Source organism: Phyllopteryx taeniolatus, chromosome 5 (assembly GCF_024500385.1).
Source record: "Phyllopteryx taeniolatus isolate TA_2022b chromosome 5, UOR_Ptae_1.2, whole genome shotgun sequence".
NCBI classification, from domain to species: Eukaryota; Metazoa; Chordata; class Actinopteri; order Syngnathiformes; family Syngnathidae; genus Phyllopteryx; species Phyllopteryx taeniolatus.
In genome coordinates, this window is record NC_084506.1 from 6438628 (window position 1) to 6460922 (window position 22295).

The 22295-nt window shown below is 43.2% G+C and overlaps 2 protein-coding genes across 6 annotated transcripts; one reads left to right on the plus strand and one right to left on the minus strand.

Annotated features, from left to right (window-relative positions):
* Window positions 1-759: 759 nt before the first annotated feature.
* On the minus strand, window positions 760-7159 carry LOC133477853 (methionine aminopeptidase 2-like). 4 transcript variants are annotated; one of them, XM_061773108.1, is made up of 13 exons: window positions 6991-7159; window positions 6481-6564; window positions 5643-5759; window positions 5502-5561; window positions 5286-5388; window positions 5014-5175; window positions 4452-4633; window positions 4049-4143; window positions 3294-3390; window positions 3102-3205; window positions 2213-2328; window positions 1663-1725; window positions 760-1567 (listed from the first exon to the last, which is right to left on the minus strand). In XM_061773108.1, the coding sequence occupies exons 2-13, from the start codon at window positions 6551-6553 to the stop codon at window positions 1315-1317; spliced, it is 1425 nt and encodes a 474-aa protein (XP_061629092.1). In that variant the 5' UTR covers window positions 6554-6564; window positions 6991-7159; the 3' UTR covers window positions 760-1314. The 4 variants fall into 4 exon arrangements, with proteins under 4 accessions (XP_061629092.1, XP_061629091.1, XP_061629094.1 ...); XM_061773107.1 differs by lacking the exon at window positions 6991-7159 and having other exon boundaries at window positions 5286-5394; window positions 5501-5561; window positions 5643-6932; XM_061773110.1 differs by lacking the exons at window positions 1663-1725; window positions 6991-7159 and having other exon boundaries at window positions 6481-6926.
* A 17-nt stretch (window positions 7160-7176) lies between these two features.
* On the plus strand, window positions 7177-22134 carry LOC133477852 (uncharacterized protein C3orf20-like). 2 transcript variants are annotated; one of them, XM_061773104.1, is made up of 17 exons: window positions 7177-7438; window positions 7515-7588; window positions 8175-8524; window positions 8993-9022; window positions 10056-10112; window positions 10189-10291; window positions 10945-11139; window positions 11987-12136; window positions 12208-12328; window positions 13269-13388; window positions 15645-15792; window positions 16740-16932; window positions 18390-18467; window positions 18581-18938; window positions 19430-19546; window positions 19762-19904; window positions 19968-22134. In XM_061773104.1, exons 1-17 carry the CDS (start codon window positions 7388-7390, stop codon window positions 20113-20115), a joined length of 2436 nt encoding a protein of 811 aa, XP_061629088.1. In that variant the 5' UTR covers window positions 7177-7387; the 3' UTR covers window positions 20116-22134. The 2 variants fall into 2 exon arrangements, with proteins under 2 accessions (XP_061629088.1, XP_061629089.1); XM_061773105.1 differs by having other exon boundaries at window positions 7179-7438; window positions 19983-22134.
* Window positions 22135-22295: the final 161 nt, after the last annotated feature.

Genomic DNA, 22295 nt, shown 5'->3' on the forward strand with positions numbered 1-22295 from the left:
TCATAAAACTACTATAAACTCATTGCCGCAATCTTACACTGTACTCTGGGAGCGTTATTTATCCTCCCCTCGCATTTGCATTCGGCATTCCCAAATGTGCCTTTTTGCAGATTTGTGGGGAAACCTTTCCTCCGTTATTCACTGAAAAACTCACTGCCAAAACCATGTCTAATATAAAACTAATGCTTTGGTGCCATCCCGGGCAAACTTAGTGACAAGCATCTTTGTTGACGTTATTTGTGGAGCCTTTGTTGAAATTATTTGTGGAGCTTCGTTGAGACAAAAGTAATGCTTTGCCAAAATCTTGTGGCATCGTTAGGCAATTACAAACCTTTTTGGATGGGCATCATTTACTGTAGATTTTCACTCTAAATAAACTGCATCAATCCAAACACTTAACGTTTTAACTTTACTGTACTATGTTAATTGAAACATGTTAATGTTTTACTTTTTTTTTTTTTTTTTTTTTTTTTATATTTGATGATTATAGCTAACAGCTAACAAACATCCCAAGTTTTCCCTCACAAGAAATTAGAACATTACTTAAACTAATTTTAACATGAAAATTAGGGAGGAATTGGCCATCCAAAAAGCATTTTCTTATGTGTTTATTAATTTGTGTTATGTGTTATTTAATTTATTTCACTCTACTAAAATAAATGAACTTTCCTTCAACATTCTAATGAATTGAGATATACCTGTAGTTCCGCCTCAATACTCTGATAAGGTAAAGACAGCAAAATAATTTTGGGCAATATCTTTGCATGTTGTACATTTGTTATTTCATATTTCCCAAAAGCAGTGCAACAACACTCCATATGCCCTTTGTTTCATTTGGAGAGGAAAACAGAAGCACAAATAATGATGTAATACCATCTTATATGTAACTATTCCATCAAGAGCACTAGGAAATTGATATTTATCTAATAACATGCCTATAGTGTAAACAATTACCGCTGATTATTAAATATAATAATGTGTGCAGGTTACTACAGATGTCGAATTCGGCTGTGACAGTTTTTGCACTGACCCACCAATCCCTTTGCTAATGCAGTTGAAGTGGGCCAGGGTTGAAATCTGATTGGACAAAAAAAAAAAAAAAAAAGAAAATCTTACATCCACATGCATGTTCTGGAAGTAGTGCAGCCAAGAGAAACAAATGAAAGCAAATGAAAAGAACAGACTTAGAACTAAACAAATAGAGTTCCATGGAACACATTTTTGGAATTTCAGTTGTAAATGCAGGTCCTGGCTTCTGAGCAGAGAAGCCATGACCCGCATTGTGAAGTCAGGAATAACTGGGCTTGTAAAGTCTTAGTAGTCGTGGCCCCGACTGACCACCTCTTTGCAGGTGGGCCGGAGGAGGATGGTGTGTTCGTACTGCGCCGTGTAGCTGCCCTTGATGTCGCACAGAGGCGGGTACGGGTCCACGATGCCCAGCTCGCACAGATTCTTCAGCGCCAGCAGGTACTTGCTCTCGCCCAGCCGGTCCAGCCAGCGGCGGCAGAACGCCAGCGTGCCGAAACTTTTGTTGATCACGTTCAGTAGGTGTTTGGCCCTTGGAAGTCTGCAGTGGTGGGAATTTGTTTGTTTGTTTTTTTCCAAACAAGTCATACTAATATTTCAGTCTTTAATTACATATCTAATGAGTATCTAACTAACCCTAACCCCGTCAAAACATGAGGTCCAGTCATGCTCTGTGTTGGCATTTTCCGTGTTTCCAAGCTATGTGGAGAATAAAAGTTATTATTGTGCATTTTTATACAGTGCAAAACTGTAAAAAAAATAAAAAAAATAATAATAATATTTTTGGGTAGGGATGGAATGGATTAATTGCATTGCCATTCATTTCAATAGGGACATGATTTGAGACACAAGCATGGTCCTGGAACAAAAGGAACTCTTATCTCCAGACGCCACTCCGTTTATTTTTTCTGACAGTGTTTTACGTTTACTCGCTACATTGTTACCGAGTTCACAACAGTAGCAAGGTTACAACAAAACAATAACGTTACACTTCACAAGATTTTTTTTTCCTTCTCACTACATGCAGAGAAGTTTTCTTCAGAAATTAAATCAAATTAGTATTGACAGTAAAAATGGATCTGTTCTTAGGAGTTGAATCGTTACTTGTACTTTTATTAGAGGCTTGTTTTAAACAATTATCTGTACTTCTACTTAAATATTTAGGATCATTTGTTCAAAGTCAAACCTTATCGGCACATGTCCCACGTCGAAATTTTTCATGTAATGCGAGCACTCCATGTCATCGTAGACTACGCCACGGCCCGTGCTGCCAAATGTCTCGATGGCGTAAGCTTCGCCTTCCTGACGGAAGGAAAAACATGGGGAAAAAATACAGACAGAATGTCTTACAAGCATTAAAGCGACAATATGTAGCAGTCAGCCCGTGTAATAACAGCTTCAAAAGTGTCGCGTGTTCACACTGGCTCGTGATAAGGAGAATAGCAACCCCAGATCACCTACATTCCCAGCAAGGACACTTTTTGCATCGTGTTAGCATTAGCATTCAAGCTAACTTTCCTATTTGTATTTAAAGCTATGTGCAGCAAAGTTCGCCGCACACTTGAATGAGCTTGACAAAATGATCTCAGAACGCCCTTTGCGTCATGTTATTAGTTAGCATCCGAGCTAACCTTTCTGTTCAAAATTGTGTTCAGCAAACTTAATCAAGGACAGATTGTGTTTATTTAGCATGTCCTCTTTTAGCTTCTTAGCGGCCATGAGTGTCTCATTTTGTGTGAGTGTGCATGCATGCATGCGTGCGTGTCTTCATCGCTATCTGCATCCAGCTCTTGTTCACATGAGCTGATAACACCGACTTTGATAATCAAACCCCTCGCAGCCGTGTGGCACGCCCAACCACTGACCCATAATTGCTCTGGCCTAAGCACAAAAACAGCAAATAGGTTTTCATCAAATAACGGAGGGTAGATTATGAAAAATAAATTTGTGGATATGCTGTGGTTCAATCTTTTAAAGACATCTAGACAAATTGGCCATTGCTAATTTGATTCCGAAGGGTGCGAAAATGCATAAATTGAGCCTGATTATCGGTGCGTGCACCCTTCTGCACTCACCTCCATCCGTGTGGCCTCTCCGCCTTTTACAATAGGGACGGTCTTCCCTGAGTGTATCCTGTACCGTCCAATGGAATGACCACTGAGGTTCCTAATTGGCTTCACTGCAACGAAAGACGGCCAGTGAGCACAAAAATAGGAGGCGTCAGCATATCCGTGTCAAGAAATACCGATGACCTGCGTGGTCATCACCTTGATACGTTTTGCCATCGATGTCCACTTCGTAGGACTCCATAACCTCCTGGATGGTCTCGCCGACATCGCACAGGCGCACGTCGATACCTGCGCACTGGAGCACATGCATTGTTGTTCTGTTGTGTCTCTCTGTGAATGCTAACGCTGCTCTTATTACAACTCCAATTCCAATGAAGTCGGGACGTTGTGTTAAGCATAAATAAAAACAGAATACAATGATTTGCAAATCATGTTCAACCTCTATTTAATTGAATACGCTACAACGACAAGATATTTAATGTTCAAACTGATAAACTTTGTTTTTGTTTTTAGCAAATAATCATTAACTTGGAATTTTATAGCTGCAACACGTTCCCAAAAAGCTGGGACAGGTGGCAAAAAAGACTGAGAAAGTTGAGGAATGCTCCTCAAACACCTGTTTGGAACATCCCACAGGTGAACAGGCTCATTGGGAACCGGTGGGTGCCATGATTGGGTAGAAAAGGAGCTTCCCTGAATTGCTCAGTCATTCACAAGCAAACATGGTTCGCATTGAACGCCCGTGACCTTCGATCCCTCAGGCGGCACTGCATCAAAAAGCCGACAAAGGATATCACCGCATGGGCTCAGGAACACTTCAGAAAACCAATGTCAGTAAATACAGTTCGGCGCTACATCCGGAAGTGCAACTTGAAACTCTACGATGCAAAGCAAAAGCCATTTATCAAACACACCCAGAAACGCCGCCGTGATGTCATACTGTGACGCGTTACCTCGATTCCGGCGTTTGTCGCATCCCTCACAGCCTCCAGCAGTCTGTCGTATTTTGGATTGAAAGCGACGGTGAAGGCACAGTCTATTATTCGGCCTGGGAAGAAGCGAACATCAACATCGTATTGAAATCATTTTTGTATGAAACGTAAATGGGGGGACACCACTTCGATTGTACAAACTATCAAATCATCATTTCAAATAAGCATGACCTGATGCACACACATTGCTCAGAATTGTGTTTCCTGGTCCCCTGAGTGTTACGTTAGTTTGTGTGGTCGCTTGTTGCTAGCAGAATTTGTAGTGCCGGATCATAACGGCCCCAGAGACCGATGAAAAAAAGTTGGTAGCTATGTTGAAACAGAAAGTCACACTGACACGTTTGACGATCTGAACCCGCTTTACCGTTGATGTGAGTTCCAAAGTCTATTTTGCAGACGTCGTCGTAGCGCAGCACTGTGGGGTCTCCCGCGTTCGGGGTGTAGTGGGCAGCGCAGTGATTGATAGAGCAGCCGGTGGGGAAAGCCAAACCCGCTTGGAGCCCGTTCTCCTTAATGAGCCTCCTGGAGCAATCTTCCAGCTTCTCACTGGCAGAAACAACGGACCAGCAACACATTGGGCACAAAACAGTTTGGTGACTTTTCCCTTTCACCGCTGAGATTTTCTTCAAATTTTCAAGTGTGCCAGGCTCCGACGCTTGCAACATGGTGTTCTTTTAGTAAGCCGAAAAGAAGTCAGCGGGTTCTATCTCGGGTGTTCGCTGTTCGGCTCCAGCACTCTGGAATACCCTACCCGCGGAAATTAGAGCAGCTACCTCTGTAGAAATGTTTATATCTCAACTTCAGTCTTATTTTTACACTCTCGTAGTTGGTCAAACCACACCTAGCATCCAATTAGCCCCTTGCCCTGCCTTATCTGTTGACATCTGGGGGGGGGGGGGCTGGGGGGGGGGGGGGGCAATGCTCACCAGATGTCAATCATAGTCATGCCAGGTCTGATCCAGCTCCTCACATACGAGCGAACCTGGCGGTGAGCTTCGGCCGCCTGCCTGAAGTCGCTCCACATCTCCCGGTTGGCCGAGTCCAGAGCTCGCTTCTCGTCACTGGACGTCCGCCACGCCGCACTGCGCCTGACGATGGGATCCAGACAATATTAGGTACACCTGCACAATCGGAATAAGTGAAAATTCACGTACGAAAGAAGCATACAACAGGAACGGCGTGGATGGTGGTCACACACCCGTCTTTTAGGGGCGGATATTCGCACTCCTCTCCCTTGGGGAAGTCTCCGCTGGGATAAAGTTGGCAAACGGGGACGGAGGGGGGGTCAGTCTGTCCCTTCACTGTAGCCCACATACGGATAGACAGGGAGGGAAACAGTAAAATAAATATGCATACAGTATAATAAATATTTGGTCGCTACTTTGTGGATTTCATTTGTTGCGGGGGTCCTCACTTCCTCTCTTTTTTGTCTTCTTCTTCCTCTTGGCAGTTGAGTTATCTTCCTTGTCGCCATCTGCCAAAAAGTGTGGTTCCGTGTCAGCGTCTCGCTTTCACTTTCGTTTCGGCGTGGGTCACCATGACGACGAAGCGTTACCGTCTTCTCGCCTGTCCTCGTCCCGCTCTTCTTTGTCCTCCAGCGTTGTCTTCTCCAGCTGTTGTGTGACTTCAGCCACACCATCGTCATCCCCCTCGGCGTCATTTGACCCCACGGCTGCAAAGTCTCAACACCCACGCTTTTTGGTGCACCCGCAGGGGATGTGGATGTTTCAACACCCTCACTTTTCGTGATGAAATGTTTCAACACCCACATTTTTCAGGCAAAGGTTTTCAACACCCACACTTTTACTGGTGGAAGGTTTCAACAGTCACACTTTTCAAAACACCTGCGGGGATGTGGGTGTTTCAACACCTGCACTTTTCCCGGTGAAAGACTTCAACTCCCGCTGTTAATGCACTACATCAATATCACCTCATCCACCCACATCACCTACCCAGGTTTTATGTCACACCTGTGTACACGCGTGTTGCAAGTGAACACACACACATTCACATCACAAGGGTGACGACAAGCGTGGGTGTTTAAAAAACACCCATTAGGAATGCGCTGAATGTCCGAATGAGTGGCCAATGCGGTGACCTCATACAGGGGAGGTTAACACATCCACTGCCATTGACGGCTTTAGAAGTCAAATATCCATGGGAACTGGGAAGGCTGCCAGTGAATGAGTTAATTAGTGATACTTATAAATCATCAGTTTTAACGACATACAATTGGGTGTTTGCTACCACATTTAATTCTTATATGACTTAATGAAATCTTTATAAAGATTCTTGATTAAAATTTGGCATTTGTAAGGCCCCCTTATTGTAAGGTGCCACAACTCTTGGGTGTACCTAATGAAGTGTCCAGCGAGTGCGCGCATGATCCTGACCTGCTGCCGTGGCCTTGGGATTCTTCCTCCTCTTCCTCCTCAACTCCCCGTCCACAGGTTCAAGCTCCGCCATGAGCTCGCCGACTGGGAAACGAAGTTATGAAGTGTGGCGCTCAAACAGAGAGAGGAAAAGAGCGACAGAGAGGGAAAGAAAGAGCACGAGAGAGAGACAGCGAGACGCTTGCGAGCCACCAGGTGGCCACAGTGTGTACTGCATGCGAGCCACACAACCTTTCAGAGGGAAAATGAAAAAGCGCAAGAAATGATGGGAGGATAACCATACCCACACTTTCACCACTTCCACTCAGGACGTGGATCTTTTAACACCCACAGTTTCTCAGGGGAAAGGTTTTAACAGCCAAACTTTTTGTTTGTTTTGTCTCCCCCTTGAGAAGGCGGGTGTTTCGACACCCACACTTTTCTCGGTGGAACGTTTTGTACACCCACACTTTTCATCCCTCCCACGGTGGACGTGGGTGTTTCAACACCCTGGCTTTTCATTTTACTCACCTAGACTTTGGACATATTTTTTTCCTCTCGTCACACCTGCAGGAAGTGGGTGATTTAACACATGGATGGATGAGTAACCTCCATTTCCATCTTACGTCACACGTTTCGGCGGCTCCTTGTTGCTAGGCAGGATTGCGTTCTTTTCATGTGCAGCGCCCTCTGGGGACCCGCCAGATGACGTCACGCTGCGACGGCCGCTGCAGCGTGCACCCGGAAGTGTCTCGCCGCGATCGCAGTATCACTCGAGTCCCGTGTGTGGAACTCGGCAGCGAAAAGTGTTCTGACGACGGCCGCTTTGTGTCGCTTGGTGACGCAGCTCGACGCCGCCTGCCTCCACCCGTGAGAGAAGCCGGCGTAATAGTCCAAGCTCGAGTCAGCTGAGTTCCCCCCCCTCCACATGACTTCGTTGACGGCGTCGTCCCCTCAACCGATATATTTCTTCGACCAGGTGGGCTCTCCTCGGCGCGCGCGCCATACGACGACCGCGACTCTTCAAACATATTCCCCCTCTCCTCTTTTTGCAGCCTGCACCGCCGCGAAGTAAGAAGGGCAAACTTGTGAACGTGCTTAAGCCCAAAGACGAGAAGAAGGAAAAAAGGTAGGAAGACGTGCACGATCTGACACGATTGTGGTGTGCTGAGAGCTGTTGCGTAAGCTTTCGGTGTCTTCAAAAAAGACTCCTCGTTATTATATTTATCTTGTACATTGTGCAGCGGTACAAATGGAGATGTACCAGAACCTCTCGACTGCACGTTTCTCGCCACGGCGAAATTTGCTCGTTTTAGGGGCGGTGACGCTTTTTAAAAAATTTATTTTTATTTTTAAAAACATTTTTTTTTTTTGGTCGCACCTGTTAGGATGTGGGTTTTTCAACGTTTCAACGCCCGTCCTTTTCATTGAGCCATGTAGGTGGTTGAACACCCGCAATTTTGACAGCCACACTTGTTGTCACAACTGCCGGGGCGTGTGGCTTTTTCAACACCCGCACATTTCCTGGGCGAAGAGTTTGAATCCGCACGCTTTCCGTCGCACCTGCCGAGCAGGTGGATGTTGTCGTCGTCGCCAACGGCCAAACGTTTCCCGGGTAAACGTTTCAAAACCCACGCTTTTTTGTCTCCCGTGCAAAGGGTGTTTTGAGCTTGTGTCAGTGTACCGACTCAGCCGGTTTTTGTCTCGTCCGACAGGTCCGAAAATGGCAAACAACTAAAACTCCTGAAAAAAGCCAAAAGTGACGATCTTCTCGAGACATCGACGGGCACAAAGGACGAAGCATGCGAAGATGAGTCGGCGGAAGACGACACGCAGGACCCGCTGGCCAGCCAGAAGCGGGCCGCCCCTCGCTTGCTGAACGAACTGGGCCGCCTGCTGTACCGCAACCGGGGCGCCGCGTTGCAGGTGGCGGACATCCTCAACTACTCGGCCGACGCGGCGCTCAAGCAGCCCAAGTCGGCGAAAGATGCCGCTGCCCGACACAAGGCGGGCAGGAAGAAAAAGTCGCAAAAGAAAGCCACAAAAACAAATCAAGACACAACAGGTAAGGACATGTTTGTCCTGGCTTTCTATCGCTCTCTCGTGTGTGCATTTCTTCTGTGGAAATGGACACCATTTTCCCGTCGTATATCATTTTAACCACGCACGACTTGAGCAGGCAGAGTGATTAACCACATATTTGTTATTTGTAAATAATAAACTGATAACAAAATACAATAAGTTGCATTGTGTACGTGTAGCATGTGGAAAACATCGTACCCTGTTGACCTAATGACAAATATGCACAAGTTACACGATATCGTTTCATATGACAAAGCAGGTATGTGAATGTTCCCTGAAAAGAGACTGAAATTATACAGACGCGACTCAAGTCAATGTTCTTCTGTGTTCAAAAGTGTAACTAACAAAATAGATTGCACCAGAAGGTGGCGCTTCAAGGTCTTATTTGGAAAACTGTGTCACGTTTGACGATCAAATCTAAGCCTCATGGTGTCTTCTTTTTCTTCATTAGAAGCTGCAGCTGTACCTAACAAAGTGTCCGGTAAGGCCATACTGGCAAAGAACACCCACACTTTTCCCAACAAAGGTTTCAATAATAATAATCATTTTTTTTTACACTGACGGGGGAAGTGGAGGTTTCAACATCCGCACTTTTCCCAGTGAAAGGTTCCCATACACAAAAAAACCTTTCGTGGCACCAGCGGTTGATAAGAGTCTATCAACACCCAGACTTTCCCTGTTCTCAGGCTTAAACACCCACACTTTTCCCAATGAAAGGTTTCAGTACTGACACTTTTGCCACACCCACATCCGTTTGGTCATTCGCACCCACACTTTTCCATCAAAAGGTTTCCACCCCCACACTTTTTGTCGTAGCTCTGTGGAATGTGGGTGTTTCATATCCCACACTTCTCCAGGTGAAAGGGTTCAAAACCCGCACATTTTGTCACCCGTGTGGTTATGTGCGTGTCAGTTTCAAACACCCACACTTTTCCAGATGATACAGTTTATCGTAAGAGGGATGTGGGTCACTCAAAGTTTTCCGCACCCACACTGCACCAGCGGGGCATATGGGTTTTTCAACACTCACACTTTCACTAGTGAAAGTTTTAAACACCCAGACTTTTTCCAATGAAGGGTTACAATATCCACACTTTTCATCGCACCCTCAGAGATGTCAGTCAGTCAACACCCTGACCTTTTGCGGCGAAAGGTTTAAACCCCCACACTTTTCCCGATGACAGGTTTTATTGCCAACACTTTTTGTTCCACCCGTGTGGGATGCGGAGCTTCCATCATCCACAGTCTTTGCGGGGGAAAGGTTTTTTCCCCCTCCTACCCACGTTGATGTAGGTGTTTCATCACCCCCACTTTTCCCAGTGAAAGGGTTCACCACCCCTCAATATTCAACATACACTTTTGATCGCCCTTGCGGGGAATGTGGGTATTTCAAAACCCACACTTTTCATCGCACCATTGGGGGATCTTTTCACACCCACACTTTTTCTTGGCAATAACCGATTTCTCATTGGTTTGTGTGTGGTGTCTGTGTTTCCTTTTTTGCACCCACGCAGCTCTCAGCCCCACACCCACGGATGAGAGCATGATCTCCAGCAGCGGTCAAGATCCAGGTGGGTGGCAGAGCGCTCGCTGGCCCGACGGCGCCGTCCGTCAGCCGAAATGTCACTTTTCTTGTGGTGTGTCCAGATTGGTTCGCTCTGCCGCTTCAGGCCTTGGGTGAAGACACGCCTCCTTCCAGGGGTTTGTGTCAGTGGGTGGTGGAGAGACTGAAGGGCAGCAGAAGTCCACAGTGAGTTCCTGATAAAGACCTCATGCGTTTAGGTTCGATATTGTCCAGTGTGTCATCTGAAAAGCACGGACCTCCCCTCGCTAGATACGGAGAGACAAGTGGACCTGCGCTATTTGGCGGATAGTGACCGGGCCAGACTGCGAGTCGGGAAATTGTGCGGACAAAAGCAAAAAATGCATTGCATGAGTTGAATGGCCGTTGCGCTGCTGCTCCTGGTGTGCCCGTCCTGGAAACTTGGGGGCAATATAAAACAGATGGACTGAGGCGTTATAAGGAGTGCCACTCATGTTTCTACACGGGACACAGCATGATCGGCTGCAGGACATGCACCGCTGCAATATGATTGGCTGCTGTATCCCAGTAGGACACGCCCTTAGGCCTTGTCCTTGATTGCCTAGAATTTTTTTTTTTTAATTCTAATTTAGCGTTTCACCGTCAAAAATGTTCATTTTTTTTTTTCAATCTCATTTTGTTAGACTCCAATTCAGTTTTCAAGTTTAAATTTGTTGAAATGGTCATTTTGCCCCATATTACATTGAACCACATTTAATTGAATTTGTTTGCCTTAAAGTAAATGTATTGTAATGTAACTTCCAAAATTGCAGTCAAATGATTATTCTGAGCACGAACGTGCCTCCGTCTCCATCTCGCAGCATAAAACCGCGAGTGGTCGATCAGGTGCCGAGCTCGCCCATCCTCCGTCACTATGTCGACGCAAGGTCGGGAATTAAGGCGAAGAGTGCGGTGACCGGTGAAGCCGACACTGTCGTCGATGACGTGACTCCTTGCCAGAAACCGCCGCTGAAGAGACTACATTGCAGGATCAGCAATGGAACTTCCTTCATTTTGTATCCTTTGCAGTGCATTTTGTTGCTGGGCCTCAGTGCCGACTTTATAGCACCACTGTTATGTCGCAATTCTAAAAACCATCATTATTATACAAAAACCAATGAAACAGCATGCAACTGTGGCAGAGTTCGCAGTCAATATTTATCTCATAATATGACAAAAACGGTTTTGAAAATACATTATACTCACTAGAGATGTTGATTATGAAACTTATTACTGTGTGTGGATCGCTTTCCAGTTACGTTCCAGATGCACCCACGATATAATTCCGCAATGTTTAGAGAGACCATAGACAAAAAAAAATATTTTAATATTTTTATAGTTTAATCCTTTAAGACACATTCAAATTTATTGAAACACTTTTTTAAACACATTTAAATTTGAACACACATAATTGCAAGCATGTAGGAAATAAAAATAACTTTGAAAAAAAACTTTAGTTTAAGCCCTAAAATACTCCTTCTACATGCTGTAATCACATTGAAACTTATTTAAACACAATTATTAAAACATTGTAAACATATAAGACATTTGAAAAAAATGTGTATAATAGAAACATCTGCGATATAGCAACAGATTCCTATAGACCTCCACAAGTGGTTGTGAAGGCCCTTGGCAGGTTACATTGACGTGGCAACATATCAAGGCTGAAATCTGATTGGACAAAAACAATCTTACATCCACAAACACAGACTGGAAGCAGTGCAGCCAAGAGAAACGGCACGAAAGGAAGAGAATCCACTGTTGGGAATAGCATTCAATTTCATGGAATAAAAATAAGAATTTTGGTCGCTCAGGGCTTTGGATGGTGTTGGTATCTGTTGCCCTTAACGCCGTACCCTCAAGCTACCCGTCAGGCAACATGGCCGTGTGCCACAGCCACTCGGGTCTTCCGTCGGGAGGCTTCTGCACCAACGTGTTCACCGACAGCCACACTCCCGTCGTCCTGGCCACCGTCACCATGTTTGGCCACGGTTCCGTCTCGCACCCTGTCAGGTGGCTTCGGCGCCCTTTATTTTTGCGACGCGACCGCACGCCCGCTTTCTACTAAAACGATGCGCTTCCAGCTCTGCGGTGACAGCCTTGTGGGACCAGCGCGGCGGTTTCGTGTGCGACCGGGAAGGCAATCTCAAGAAGGAGTGGAGCTGGAAGCCTGCCGATGAACAGCAGGAGAAGATTGTTGTCAAGGTGAATCTTAGAATTGCATCAGGTTCTACGTTGTAAAAAACAAAAAAATACCAACTATGGGACGCCATTCACATGAAAATATCAGCAACTGTGTTCCATCGCACACAATCTACAGTATTGTGTTTTTTTGAACAACATATAGCATGTTTGGTACATTAATAAATGTGAAAGGAAATGAACCAATTGATGTTTTCTAAATAAAGTCAACATTGAGGAAAGCAGTAAAAGTACTTATTTCTCATGAAACGAGGAGCTACTTCTCTGCTTGTCTGTTGTGAAGTAACGTCAGCGCAGAACCGTACTGAAATTAGCCATGCTAGTTAGCTTGTTAGCTAGTTATCTGCCTCGTGAGTGAGTCTACAGTACTTATTCTACCAATTGTAGAGACGCTAACGCTCATAGCTGGTTGCGAGCCATCATTTCAAGACAGCGTCACGGTCATATGTTAATTTGTTGCACAAAGTTTTAGTGCGCACACAGGTGTCCAACTCAAGGCCCGGGGGCCAGATCTGCATTTTGTGCGGCCCGTGAAGCAAATTATGTGTGTCAACTTCCACGATTCTTGCTGAAATCTGTACCAAAATGTGCAAATTGTCATATGTAATACATTGTGAGCTATTGCAAAAGAATTTTGGGGCGGTGCCAAACGCCTTTTTACAGTAACTTGAACAATAGCTGAACAAACTATTATCCTTCTGATTTCAAAACAAGTTATCCATCAATTTGTTGAGTATATGCAATAATATGAGGCGATGAACTATTTATATGGTTTCACAGTCATAATGGCCCTCTGTGGGAAAGGGTAACTACAAAGTGGCCGGTGACATAAATTAATTTGACACCCCTGTTTTAGCGGTTTTGGAACTGACTTTTTACAACCAACCGCTGTAAAATTTAAATTTGCTACCTTTTGTGTGCGCGTGTGTGTTGTGTATTTCAGCTGGCAAAGGGCATCTCGGTGCGGCTGCTCAGCGGCACGTCGGCTGTGCTGTCCTTCAAGTGCGAGGACAACAAAGTTCAGCTCCCACTCTCGGCCCTCCCGTACTCAGCAAAGGAAGCGGTAAGACTGAAAAACATTGCGAGCCTTTTCATAGGTATTCTGAAAAGGAGAGATCGAAGATGACTGAAGGAATTGCTACTTGTTGATTTGCTGAACATTTATCAAAAAGGCACCTTTACCGATTTTTTTTTTTTAATTGGCTTTACAGTATTTACAGTAAGACGTTCCTCTCCATTTATCATAATGAGCATTTGAGGTTTAAATCGAAACTCACTCACTCTTGAGTCGCTCTACATTTACCGGACATAATCATTAGGTACACCAGCACTTTCGAATGTGATTGATTCACTTCTTTGGATTTTATCTGAATCAGACATTTCTGTCTCAACAAAGGGACTAATAAATTGTGTTCAGTGACAATATTGGGTGCTAATTGAACAATCTGTTTATTACAGTGGTTGTGGTTTGCGTTACATCAAAAACCAAATTAATTACCATATTGTCAAAATTAAGTTATTTTAAATGAAATCGTTTTACTTCTCCATTTGAACATGTAAACTGTGCTGAATTCTATAATTTATTGCTGCTTTTTTTATTAGTTTTTCCTGAGTTTTCTCTTTTATTTATCTCAGGTTTTTTTCTGTTTACAAGTTCAAATAAAGCAATCAATAAACCAATATTGTAAGGATATACTATTGTTTATTTTTTAACTGTAGTGAGGACATTATTCATTTTATTTCTTTAGTGTTTTTGTTTAATTAATGCAGCCCTATGGGGGGCACAAGCCAGTGCAAACTGTAGGCCGGTCCCAAGCCCGGATAAATGCAGAGGGTTGCGTCAGGAAGGGCATCCGGCTTAAAACTTTCTTGGAGGTGAAAAGAGTATCAGATCGAGTGATGAGGCTGAAACTTGTAATTGAGGCTGTTCTGTATAATGTGATTAGTGGCTATGCCCCACAGGTAGGATGTGACCTAGAGGTGAAAGAGAAATTCTGGAAGGTTGGACACTAAAAAAGGAGAAAATGATCTATACAGGTTGGCCAGACAAAGGGATAGAAATCGGAAGGATGTGCAGCAGGTTAGGGTGATTAAGGATAGAGATGGAAATATGTTGACTGGTGCCAGCAGTGTGCTAGATAGATGGAAAGAATACTTCGAGGAGTTGATGAATGAGGAAAATGAGAGAGAAGGGAGAGCAGAAGAGGCAAGTGTGGTGGACCAGGAAGTGGCAATGATTAGTAAGGAGGAAGTTAGAAAGGCATTAAAGAGGATGAAAAATGGAAAGGCAGTTGGTCCTGATCGCACACCTGTGGAGGTATTTAAACATCTAGGAGAGGTGGCTGTGGAGTTTTTGACCAGCTTTTTCAACAGAATTCGAGTGGGTGAGAAAGTGCCTGAGGAATGGAGGAAAAGTGCGCTGCTGCCCATTTTTAAGAACAAGGGTGATGTGCAGAGCTGTTGGAACTATAGAGGAATAAAGTTGATGAGCCACACAATGAAGTTGTGGGAAAGAGTAGTGGAGGCTAGACTCAGGACAGAAGTGAGTATTTGCGAGGAACAGTATGGTTTCATGCCTAGAAAGAGTATCACGGATGCATTATTTGCCTTGAGGATGTTGATGGAAAGGTACAGAGAAGGTCAGACGGAGCTACATTGCGTCTTTGTAGCAATAGAGAAAACACAGAGAGGAACTGTGGTACTACATGCGGAAGTCTGGAGTGGCAGAGAAGTATGTTAGAATAATACAGGACATGTACGAGGGCAGCAGAACAGCGGTGAGGTGTGCTGTCGGTGTGACAGACGAATTTAAGGTGGAGGTGGGACTGCATCAGGGATCAGCCCTGAGCCCCTTTCATTATTTTTATCATGATAAAATGAATTAAAAATGTAATTCTAATAAAAGTATTATTATTATTACGACAATTACTATTACTTGTTATTTTTATTAATATGTTTGCATTTTAATCTATCAATTTGTAAATAGATAATCCTGTTAATTTTTTTAACTCGCGGGCACTAAATTTTATATTTTTGTGTTCATTTCACGATACACGTGATTTGCACATTGTTAACACTTCTTACTGTTGTTATAAAAATTGTCAATATAACAATAATAATTACTGCTATTATGAAAATTGTCATCAGTACTATATACACGTTTGTCATTATACGAATAATACTTGATTAGCAGTAATCGTAGCGTTCTCAATCTGGCTCGTATCGGATGTCATCCGACCGTGCGTGCCGTCTGCGTCCATAATGCCGAGCATACGTAAGCGCACAGTGTCGAGGCTGGGATGACCTTGTGCCCTCCCAGGAGGCCGACCAGCTGCTCCCGGAGGCGGAGGGGACGGTGTCGGCGCGCTGGAAGAAAGGATGCCACGTGATTGGCGAGCTGACCAAACTTCAGCAGAAAGTACGAGACATCCTGGACTCGTGGCTGGACTATTATCGCGCCGCCACCGGTACCTGTCGCTTCTCACTCACGATGCTGCGTATTGTGTTATTGTTATATTACGTTCGGCGGAATTAGTGACTACACACAGCAGCATGTGAAATGAATACCTCTCAAAACTAAGCAGTGATCTCTTTGTAAAGGCAGACGTTTTGGTATACAGTGAACCGCCGTTTATCGCAAGGGATACATTCCAGACCCACCGAAAAAATCTGCGATTATCAAGAGACCATTTACAGTTTTCTATATTTGTCACACCCACTTGACTTTGGATTACACTTTATGTTTAAACACTGAGATATACACCACTTCTTAACACCAAGATATATTTAAAAACCATATCATGTTGTCTAACTCAAGTCCGCTAGCCTAGCTCAATGCTAACATGTAGTGCGAAATGCCGTTCCTGACGGCAATGAGCAGATCTTAAGGTAATTTCAGTGTAAACAAACAACAGCTACTTAAACACCTGAAGCAGCAACACATTCAACAACATATATTGTGAAAGGCCATAGACAGGCTAACAGAAATATTGTAACACACGGAGTAGCAACAAATACAAACAGCGTACAACAACGCATGCATATATTCTCTGTGTGCTGTGGGAACGACGACAATCACTGAAGTTTAGTTGGGGACCTTCGCTGCCTCTTCTTCATCTGTTACACTGCATATCTTCCGATAGACCTCGGTCCTGCCTGGCGTGTTGCGGCCCAATGTGGTACAACACTGAAGGTGCTCCACTGTAAATTCAGACTTGCCTGTACACTGTAAAAATCCATTCAAAATGATCGCTTCAAAATCGCTATTTATGGCGAGCGGGGTTCACTGTATCTCTTGTATTGGATCTCACTCCATTGTGCAGTTGTACCAAATGTCACAGCATCCGGCGCACGGACCTGGGAAATTCTCCAATAATGCGGTAAGAGTCACGGTACAATGTTGGTCCGCACGCAGGCATCAAGCGCTGTGAGAAAAAGCCAAAGACCCCAAAGGGCAAGCACAAAAAACGGGCACATGCGTCCGCGCTGCCCGTCAAGAAGTCACCCGAGCGGGCCCGCGCCAAGCCGGCCAAGGGCAAAGAGAAAGTACCTGAGAAACAAGAGCCGCCCGCTAAGAAAACACCGCGGGAAGCTCAAGCCAAGCAAAGGTAAGCACGCTTCTATTTATTTGATATTCCATTGCAACATGCTGCCAGTTTTTTTTCTCTTGAGTTTCTGTCGGGCCAATGATACATTACTCGTGCACTCGCTGTAGTAGTCTCGCCACGCCGCACTATTTGCACCAATACTGGCCACGCGTGCCATTTGCACACTGGCTGAGCAGTATCTGCAACATTTGCACAATCGACATTGTCACCAATTATCGCACTACTAGTCACTTTAAACTGCGTACACTCCTTGAAGTCTCGGCGCCCTTTGCACAATGGTCCTTGCACCGGACTATTGCGGGATTAGTCATTCAAACTGCTCTAAGTGCTGGAGGACTTTGCATCTTTTTTTGCACAATTACCAGATAACTAGCAACCCTTTATTGCTCAGTGACTTGTTTTTTTTCGTCAATGTCTTTATGTCTCCAAAGTGTTCTCTATCAATTGAGCGGCTCCAACTACCGGAGACAAATTCCGTGTGTGTTTTTTGGACATACTTGGCAATATAAAGATGATTCTGATTCTGAGCATGATTATGTGCGACGAGATCTGGACACGAGCAGATCCGTTCGCTTATGTATTATGTGTCATTTTTAATAACTGGAATTTGCAACGATCGTAATCTTAATTGTAACTGTAATTGAAATAATGCGATCTTGTTTTGTCTTAATTCAATATGAATTTATTAAATATTTTTTCAGTCTTATTCATTTTAACATGCTGTCCTTTAATTTAATTTAATTAGCTATAGTTTAATTTTAATCCCAATTTTAATTTCAATTGTTGTAATCTTAATTGTAACTGTAAATCAATTTGATTAATTTAATTGATCAAATTTTATCTAAATTAAATGTAATGACTTTATTAAATTTTATTTTAATCTTAATGTTAATTTTACTCATGGTACCCTTAATCTTTTATAATTTAATAATTTTAATTTGTAGCCTTATTTTGGTAGATTGTTAGACCGTATTCTACCCTAATTTTATCGAATGAATTTATTGAAATATTAATATTAATTTTACCCAAGATGCCCTTAATTGAGTATAATTTAATTTCAATCGTAATCTGAATTTTAATTGTAACTGGGAATAGTTTCATTATAAATATATTTGATCTTAATGTCATATAAGAAACGTATTACATTTATTTTTATTTTGTAATTTAAATTGTACCCATCACTTTAAATAGACTTAATGTATTCCATGCTTTTTTTTTTTTTTTTTTTTAAATCTTAATTTAATGTAATGATTTTTCTAATCTTAATTTTGACTATGATGTGCTTCCTTTAATTTAGTATAGTTTATTTCACCTTGTTTCATTACATTTTATTTGCTATCGCTTCATTTTTATTTGAACCCTGCCACCCTTTTGTACAGAAATATGTACAAATGAGCTTTGTCAAAGGTTATTTGGGTGTCAGTGAAGATGCAAAAAACTCATTCTGTATGTTTCAGGGTACCCGCAAAGAACACAAAGGAGCACAGTATGATCCAAATCGGACCCCTGCGTATCCATGGAAACATCAAACAGGAGTAAGACCATGGACTGAGTGACTGATTCCCAACACCGATTCCCATATTGGAGGAAGCAGTCGATTGTCTGTTTTCTTCGCATGTTCTATTCTAACCCGACTCCCCGTTGCCAGGTTAGTGATCCTTCCAGACCACCCCGACTCGCGTCTGTCCAGCCTGCCTCGCTTCCCCGCGCAGTCCCGGCTGGCGCCCTCGGTGCCGCTCACCGTGTGCCCGCTGCTGCTCCGGGCGGCCCTGCTCAAGCAGCTCAAGGGGCACGGGCCCAAGAGGTGCTGCTGCAGCACGGCGCTGATGCCCGTGCTGCTGGACACCGAGTACGACGCCTTCATCACGGGCCAGCCGCAGTACAGCCAGCAGATCCTGGTGGTGGTGGTCACGCTGCCCGTCAAACCGGGCGCCACGCTGGAGCAGGACGCCATCCAGCAGCTCTACCGCAGGAGCAACAGGAAGAGAACCATGCCCTGCGCTCAGGTGGCAAAAGTACTCACGCGCCCGACTCGTTTATTTGCGAGATTATGCAAAGACTAGAAGCGGTCAAAGTAAAAAGGACTGGCAAGCATAAAACATGTGAGCGGCTTCAGTGCGACCTGACACTTACTGCAAAACGCACTTTCTGAATTTTTTTTCTGAACAGAAAAACACAAGTTTCCCTGGATCGGTTTTGTTGTGTCAAAATCAACCGACGACGCCCGTATTTTGTTCCGGAAATCACGTTACGGCCCCAACAGCCGATTGTTACGGTTGTTTTTGCGTCCGGTGTCAACGCGTTGTCAGTCACTAATCTTCGCCTCCGTGGTAGCGAAGGAAAGCGTGATGCTAATTGCCAAGCTATCGAAATTGGTGATTGGGTGACACGGTTCACTCGTCTAAAATAAAACGAAATAAGCCAATGAATACGCATCTGGAGAAATGATTGTCAAATAATAATAATAATTCAATCAACGCATTGTTTTCCCGTTCAGTGCCAGATGGACTCGTTTCGCCTGGTGAGGTACGAGGTGTCCACGGGGGCGTTAGGCTGCCCGGTTGACAACATCCTGTTGCAGCATCGACACAACGTCGCCGCCGGCATGATCCTGGTCAGTACTCCGTGTCTGCGCCCAGTGGGCACAACATTAGGTACACCGGCACGTTCGAATGCCAAAATAATAGGCTCATAATAATTTTCTGATATTCGGTGTGCTAAAGTATTAGAAGTAAAAAATGTAATATGAGCATAATTGGAAACAAGAAAAGAAGAATGCATGAAATGAATTCACGTTGAATCAAATCTCCTTGCCCGTCAATATGTTAGATGTACATCCGAGGGCGACTGATGTTTTTGGGCTACGTGGCCAACGGTCGCACCTTCTCCGTCTTGGACCTTCAGAAGCAAATCTTGAGAACCAGGGAGAACTACAGGTTGGGGGCGAGCCTCCCTCCGGACTACAAATTCAGGTAGGACTGCACCAACTTGGCAAACGTCAAACTAAAAGACGAATATGCTCATGTCATTATAAGCCTTCATACTTGCAGCGAGAGCGCAAAGGTCAGCCTTTGTCCCTCGGAAGCGTCGGACGCAAACAACGTGGAAGAACCGGCGCTAACGTTAACCAACAACATCGCGTTGACTCAGTCGCCGGACAAAGAATATGTCGCCGAGACGTGACTGAATCAAAGGAGCTGATGTCCTGTCAAATGGCTTTTGAAATCATGAGAAAAATATTCCGTGCTTGAGAATTACATTTGTTAAAAAGAAACAAATGTAGCATGAGAAATACTTTGGAACATCTCGTAGCGAAGAGCACCGAGGCAATAAATGCGGTGGCTTTCCGATATTGTCGCTGACTGGTTCGTGGGCCGCGCGAAGTATACACCGCGCGGTTTATACTGTCCATGCGATCCAATACGAGATCTGTTTTCAATGACTGGAAGGTGCGACCTTGTCTTATGAGTGCCCCAACTTAAGAGTTTTTCCAGTTATGCGGTGATTTTCAGTTATGAGTGGGCTTCAGATGCTGGGGATAAACATTCTCTGTCGTAAAGTTAAATACTAAAGGACGACGTCTTGTAAAACGGTCCTGTAATTCATATCTGTATTGTTGCAAGCATTAAGCGAGCAAAAAAAAAAAAAACGTTTCTTTTTGAATACCTTATATTTGTTAAAAATTTTGGGCCGATTTATCAGTTGTCGTAGTTTTACTCTGCTAAATATCAGAGTTGGCATTGGCCTAAAAAAAAAAATCCATATGGGTCAGGCTGTAATGTCGACATGTCTTGCTGCACCGTTTGTGTTCAAATGAATATCTGTTGCTTCGAGGTTCGACCGTCCGCCATTTCGTTAGCCTGTCCACAGCATCGCATTGTGATAGCATTAGGCTAGCTGATTTTCTTCAGACAGTGATGTGGTTTAGCTCTTTTGTTTAATGTTTAGTTTTTGAGGAAACCAACCGGGAGTGTCAATAAACAGCTCGAAGCCTCTTTTTTGTCGGAAGAATTATGCATCAGCCAAACCGCCTGGAAAGCCTCGCGAGTCCGCTCAGTCGTAAGTCGGGCTACCACTGATGCAATTCCCGCTAAACCGTGAAAATATTTGGTGTAGAAATGAACAAGATGTGTGTAATATTCTTGTCAGGGTGAACATGACGTATTGTCAACGATTGCACATTTCTATTCTGGTAAATTGCGATAAACTGCAGATTTTTGTTTTCATCGTAACTTTAGAGATGAAAGCAAATGTGCTTAAGACTAGACTCCTAAAATATCTCACACTTTTCTTGTCATTTACGTTTAGATTTATATCAGTTACCTCAATAGAAATGTAGAATTATTATCTTTTTTTTTTTTAGATACTTGTAGCACGGGCATTTACATGTCATTTAAAAAAAAAAAAAACATTTCTCTGCCTTTTTCCAATATCTGGTGATTTACAATGTATTCATTTGTCATTCAATAAATGGTTGATTGATTTATTGCATCTATATAAGCAAAATATTCAGTACCTCATTTACTTTATTTTTTTTTCTTTTTACTTTATGAATGATTTTTAATGCATTTGCATACATTTTTATTGTTAGATAATTGGTTCATTTATTATAATGTTATTATGAATAATGAAATGAAAATTAACTTGGATTCATACCTTATTAAAACAATTAATAGAATATAAATGTAATATAAATATAAAAGAATAGTCCTTAAATTCCATTATAGTTCACCACATTTTCAGATTCAGTTCGATGTGCCTATTTTACATAAAATGTGAAATTATTTGATCATTGATTGTGGTTTTCCTTCTCACACAAACACAAAATAATCCATGTAAAATGTTTTTTTTTTTCAGTAATAACTGACTTGTTTCTGGTTTTGTTTTGTTTAGATGTCCTTTTAAATGATTTCCCCGAGGCAAATTTTCTTTTTTTTTTTTTAAAAAAAAAAGGCGAATTTGCAAATGAAGTGTAAATAAAAAGAAATGTAACTTCATTGTTGGGTCGATTGTATTAGACTCTCTCTAAATAATCTAAATCAATGGAAACAGTGGTTAAATGTGAAATGTAAATATTTCCTGTAAAAATCTTTAGAAAATATGATTTATTCTTCTCTTTGCTCATTTTTCCATTGAGATTTGTGTTTTCATGTATAACATAACATGTCTGCCTTGTCTTTTATGTGCTGAATAAAAATGAACAAACGCAGAATATAATTTCTTTTGTGTCCCCCAAATGGCGCTGCACCGTCGTTTGCCCTCAAAGACGAAAAAAAATGCTTTTTAAATTGTATTAGGGCGCTAAAGTATAATGAGAGCGAACTACATTTTTACAAAAATCACAAACTTCTTTCACAAGAGCA

Excerpts from the sequence above, each read along its gene's own strand:
- LOC133477853 (XM_061773107.1), bottom strand. The coding sequence starts at position 5,858 with ATGTGGGTGTTGAAACATTTCATCACGAAAAGTGAGGGTGTTGAAACA. Across the intron at positions 4,634-5,013 it reads ATGACTATGATTGACATCTG|TGAGAAGCTGGAAGATTGCT; the intron begins GTGAGCATTGCC and ends TGTTTCTGCCAG. Across the intron at positions 4,144-4,451 it reads CTTTGGAACTCACATCAACG|GCCGAATAATAGACTGTGCC; the intron begins GTAAAGCGGGTT and ends GCTTCTTCCCAG.
- LOC133477852 (XM_061773104.1), top strand. The coding sequence starts at position 7,388 with ATGACTTCGTTGACGGCGTCGTCCCCTCAACCGATATATTTCTTCGAC. Across the intron at positions 8,525-8,992 it reads AACAAATCAAGACACAACAG|AAGCTGCAGCTGTACCTAAC; the intron begins GTAAGGACATGT and ends TTTCTTCATTAG. Across the intron at positions 15,793-16,739 it reads CTATTATCGCGCCGCCACCG|GCATCAAGCGCTGTGAGAAA; the intron begins GTACCTGTCGCT and ends GTCCGCACGCAG.